This window comes from Dermacentor andersoni, chromosome 1, assembly GCF_023375885.2.
Source record: "Dermacentor andersoni chromosome 1, qqDerAnde1_hic_scaffold, whole genome shotgun sequence".
In the NCBI taxonomy this organism is placed as follows: domain Eukaryota; kingdom Metazoa; phylum Arthropoda; class Arachnida; order Ixodida; family Ixodidae; genus Dermacentor; species Dermacentor andersoni.
This window is the reverse complement of record NC_092814.1, coordinates 217,324,590-217,329,160: the sequence shown is the minus strand read 5'-3', so window position 1 is coordinate 217,329,160 and position 4,571 is coordinate 217,324,590. Positions and strand designations below refer to the sequence as shown.

At 46.1% G+C, this 4,571-nt stretch overlaps 1 protein-coding gene across 1 annotated transcript; it reads right to left on the bottom strand.

The window, feature by feature from the left end:
* Positions 1 to 1,763: 1,763 nt before the first annotated feature.
* LOC129380980 (uncharacterized) lies at positions 1,764 to 2,781 on the bottom strand. Its single transcript, XM_055063339.2, has 2 exons — positions 2,631 to 2,781; positions 1,764 to 2,537 (listed from the first exon to the last, which is right to left on the bottom strand). The coding sequence occupies exons 1-2, from the start codon at positions 2,779 to 2,781 to the stop codon at positions 2,152 to 2,154; spliced, it is 537 nt and encodes a 178-aa protein (XP_054919314.2). The 3' UTR covers positions 1,764 to 2,151.
* Between the last annotated feature and the right edge of the window lie 1,790 nt (positions 2,782 to 4,571).

Below are 4,571 nucleotides of genomic sequence, written 5' to 3'. Positions count from 1 at the left end.
TTATTCCGAATTAAACCGGTTAGGGCTGATTTTTGCCGAGTTAATTATCCGGGCTGAGTCTGGTATTACTGAGCATGAGTCTGAGTGAGCCATAAGCTTGTGAGTGTGGGTCTGAGTGAGTTTCCTTTAAGGTCGAAGATAGTGAGGAGAATCTCTGTTGCCGACGGGGTTATGCGTGCCCTCCATGCTTCGTTACCCTAAGGCTGCATAGACGTTGTCACTTTGCTGAATGAGATCACTGTTGGAATGCGAACGCAGCACGGAGTCGCATTGAACAGCATAAATCAGAACTCCCAACTATCGGTCTCTAGGAAAGGAGGGAACGTGCATTTGATTTTTTACTCACTTTGCTAATTTTGGCATTGCATCTTCCGAACTATCAACAAGGACGTAAATTGAAAATGCGGCGACGCTTTGTTTCAAGGCATGCACCACCCCAGACTGCGTCTGGGGTGGTGCATGCCTTGAACGCACGCCTTGAACGTGCATGCCGTGCGTGCATTCATTCGCGGCTGCATTGATACCGTCGTAAGAAGACACACTGCTGTTTCGATGGCTTCCTATGTTCCATCACCTAGCACACCATTGCCCTGATCTGCACGTCTGCTTGGCAGGCATGCTTTTACGGCTTTTCTAACCATTGCAATTGTGCTTTTTTGTTTGCTGCTGTAGTGCTTACGTCATGGAACCGCGATATTCAACGAAAAGGCGATTGTGCGGAGTTTCTCGAAGTTTCTGCCGCGGAGCTCAGCTGGCGCGAAAAAGAAATTAAGAAATGAAAGTGGTATACATCAAGGTGACGCGACAGATTTTAAAGTATCTCGTCGTATTCGGGCACTTTTGGCGAAAAACAAATGAAAAGAACATGCTCTTGAAACTGCACAAGTCGAGTATCCCGTTCACTGATTTACCGTTATGGACACTGTCGGTAATACGTCACCGTCAATCTTTTATTTTTATGCTGTTTCTAGATTACGTCAAGCCTCATTTTACGGTAGTAGCGGCGATGGGGCTATTGCAGAAACATGATTAAATAATACGACCTAACTAAATATTCCTATTTACGTTCGTTTAGTAACGCAAGAGCGCCGTGGCCAAGAGCAGGAGATTTTTGAAGGAAGCATTGAACTCTTTACGAGAAAGAGTCCTCGATCTTAATTCATTAACTGTTCTGTTTTTCATCGGAGCCTAACTTGAATCTTCCACTCATGAGTTTGAGTTCTATGGCTACAATCGCTCAATGACGTTACACTCACGCCCACTAACACAAATCACCACCGGCTCACCCAAACAAATGTACTTTCATTCATAGGCACTCACTTCCACTGAAACTCACGTTTGCGCTCACCGACACTATAGCATTCACACTCGCATACGTCCGCTCACATTCACCGGCAACAATCGTGCTCATACTCTCGACAGTTCACGCTCATCGGCACTCACCTTCCTATCACTATACTCAGAGTGACAGAAAATCACCGTCGCACTCCGACACTCATATTCATATACACGCCAACTCCCACTGGGTGGCTCATGCTCACGTCCACTCACGCTCACCAATACTTACTCACGTTCATACTCACACCTGCTTACCATCGCTGGCATTCAAATCGTGTTCATACTTACGTCGGCTGACACTCACGTTCATGCTCGCGTCCACTCCCACTCACCGGCACTCACTCGATCATGTTCATACTCAAGTCCAACTCACGCCCTTCGTCACTCACTCATACTCACGCTCACGACTGTGAAATGAGTGTGAATGAGAGTCCTCCTCAGGTGTTTTATTCAAAACTTGTACAAGAACTGTTCACTGCAGGTCGCGCTCGTCGTGCAAAGGCCTGCAGTCACATGGCACGTGCAGTACACAGCGAAGTGTTGTTGAGGGGCTCAAAGTGACCTTGGAACGAGCGCAGGAAAAAAAAAATATCCTGCACGTCATGCCAAGTTTCGACCCTTGACCGAAAGACATGCACATGCACGGCGGTAATGTCCACTGTGGTTAAGTCGAGGGAGGGGTTTACTGTAGCTTAGACAAAAAGGAGAAGAAGAAAACGTCATGTGACTGTCTGGTTGCCGTACAGCAGCTGCGCTTGCACTCCGGGCACCGAGATTTGTTGGCTTGGAACGTAGCTTCTTCGACGCCTGTTCTTAGCGGCGGGGCATCTCTTCTGGTGTCGAAGGCGGCCCAGAGAAGTCATCCTGGCGATCAGCGCCGTTGAAGGCAGGCCACTCGGCACGCGGAGGACCCTGAGGGGGCTCCGAGCGTGGCCCCTGCTGTGGCTGCAGAGGTGGAAGCACACGTTCTTTGGCGAACTCTTCGCGCATGGCGCGCATCTCGGCTTTCAGAGCAGCGAATAGCTGAGCTTGCAGAAGGCGGTCCTGTTCCAGCTGATCGCGCTGGTGCTCGTTCTTATCACGCAATGTGCTCATCTCGTGCTTGAGGTGAGAAATCACCTGATGCGCGTCGTCAAGTAGGCCGTGAATAGCCGCAAGTTTGTTGTCGAAGTTGTCCGGCGGATGGGCTGTCCCGGCCGCTGCATCCACGGATGGAAAAGAAGAGGCTTCGTTAGGCATCACTGCCGAGGCCTCGCCGATCGCGCTCGGATCAGAGAAGTTCAGTAGCTCACTTGAATCCAGCAATTTTGTTTCCGCGTCCGTCCATGTAATGCAATCCAGGTGCGCGCGTCGGTTACAGCTCGCACAGCGCATGAATTCTTCCGTCTCAGAGAAAGGAAGGGAGCACAGAACGCAGCAGTCATTGCCGTTAGCCATCTTCATTGTATATGACGATGACTCTTGTGCTTCCCCTACAATCCTGCGCACGAGCAGTGCACCGACCTCGCTATTCCGCGCCCTCCGTGCATTTCCTCTCCTATTCCTCTTTGGTTTAATCTTGCACGTTGTTTCCATGTACAGCAGCAGCAGCAATAATAATAATAATAATAATAATAATAATAATAATAATAATAATAATAATAATAATAATAATAATAATAATAATATAATAATAATATGAGGAAGGAGAAAGCAAGAACGAAGAGGAGGATTCATATCGCTAGGGACAGCGCGAGAACACGAGGGTGAAAGTGAAGGTGCACAAAAAACTAAACAGACCTTCGGCGAACTGCGATGCGTACGGACTCGGTGTTTTCAGCATAAGAATAGCGACTCCTTGATAGGACCTGGCAAAAGTACGAACAAGAAGCCGTTCGTAAATAAAGTTGATTCCGCTCTCTCTCATTTGTTGAATCAGTGTAGGTGTCAGCCGAGAAGAAAAAGAAAGGTAATCGAAGCGAAATTTAGGGGCACCTAAAAGCCACCTTGGTGCATCAGAAAAGTCTGGCAAACATTTGCAATTCTCTTCACGGCCAAAAAAAGAAAAGTGGGATTTAATGCCTGCTCCATTCTTCATCTATAAAAATGCCCGCACCTGTGAAACATTCAGTAATTACATATCAACTTCAGCATCACTTGTCTAGGAAAGACCTTCGCTATCGAAACACCATTTGCTACAAAATATCATCACTCAAAACTGAAACGAAATTTGATGTTGCTTAGAGAGAGTTTACACAGATAAACATAAGGTCCTTTAAAATTCTTTGGCTCTGTGAAACACCTACTTTTGCCACTGCTATGCAAACCTCCCCAAAGGACTTGGCAAGCTTTGTGGTTAACCTCGCCTTGTGGATATTTTTCTTTATTTCCAGTTTGGCTACAAGCCTCAAAGAAGTTTGTGATCACTGCTTACACTCGTTTTACATGTGTTAAAGTATCCAACATTGACGCCACATCTTCATCACAGTCAATCGTCTTGTACACGTCACGTACTTTCACAACCATTTCCACAATATACTCATACACACATGGGCCTTTAACATCATAGTGTCTATATGCTAACAGACTACACCAGACCGCGTGCAGCCCGAGTAAAAAGATAACGTCCATCTGTTCAAAACCGCGTTCAGGTGGTAAAAAACGAATGCCATGTGGATTTAGGGGTAGGTCTATCTTTAAAGTTCTCTGTAATATATCCAAGAAGAATATGGCATTACTACAAACGATGAAAACATGTTCGATCGTTTCAGCTTTGTTGCGCAGAAAGTATCTGCTTCCCGTGGCACATAAATGCCTCTTTCTTCTAACCACTTTTTAACAGGCAAGGTTCCCGTTTGACGCTTGAAGAAACGTGTTTTAACGTACGCCGGTATCCACATATATTTCACTCTTTTAAGTACGTCGTACCCAGGCCCTTCTTGAAACATTAACCGGTACAGGAAACACACTCCCAATAAGATCTTTCATAAGACGCTTTCTTTTTACAATGGAGAGTTACTCAAGTGAAACTCTTGCCCTAAGGAACCGATATGACGTCACAAGTTAGCGCAGGAACCGTGACATTGTGTAACGAGGCCCAATGGCGAATGAAACAAAAAAATCAAGCATACAAACTGTTAACATAGTCTGAAAAAAAAAAACTACGCAGAAAAGGGTCTCTTACGTCTCTTATCAATACGAAACGTGATACAACTTGCTGAACACGTGACACGTGAACTTGCTGAAACAAGTGA

What these genes read in the sequence shown, in the direction of transcription:
- LOC129380980 (XM_055063339.2), bottom strand. Translation starts at nt 2,781, where the DNA reads ATGAAGATGGCTAACGGCAATGACTGCTGCGTTCTGTGCTCCCTTCCT. An exon ending in AACAAAATTGCTGGATTCAA is followed by an intron (nt 2,538 to 2,630) that starts GTGAGCTACTGA and finishes CCGTGGATGCAG; the next exon opens with CGGCCGGGACAGCCCATCCG.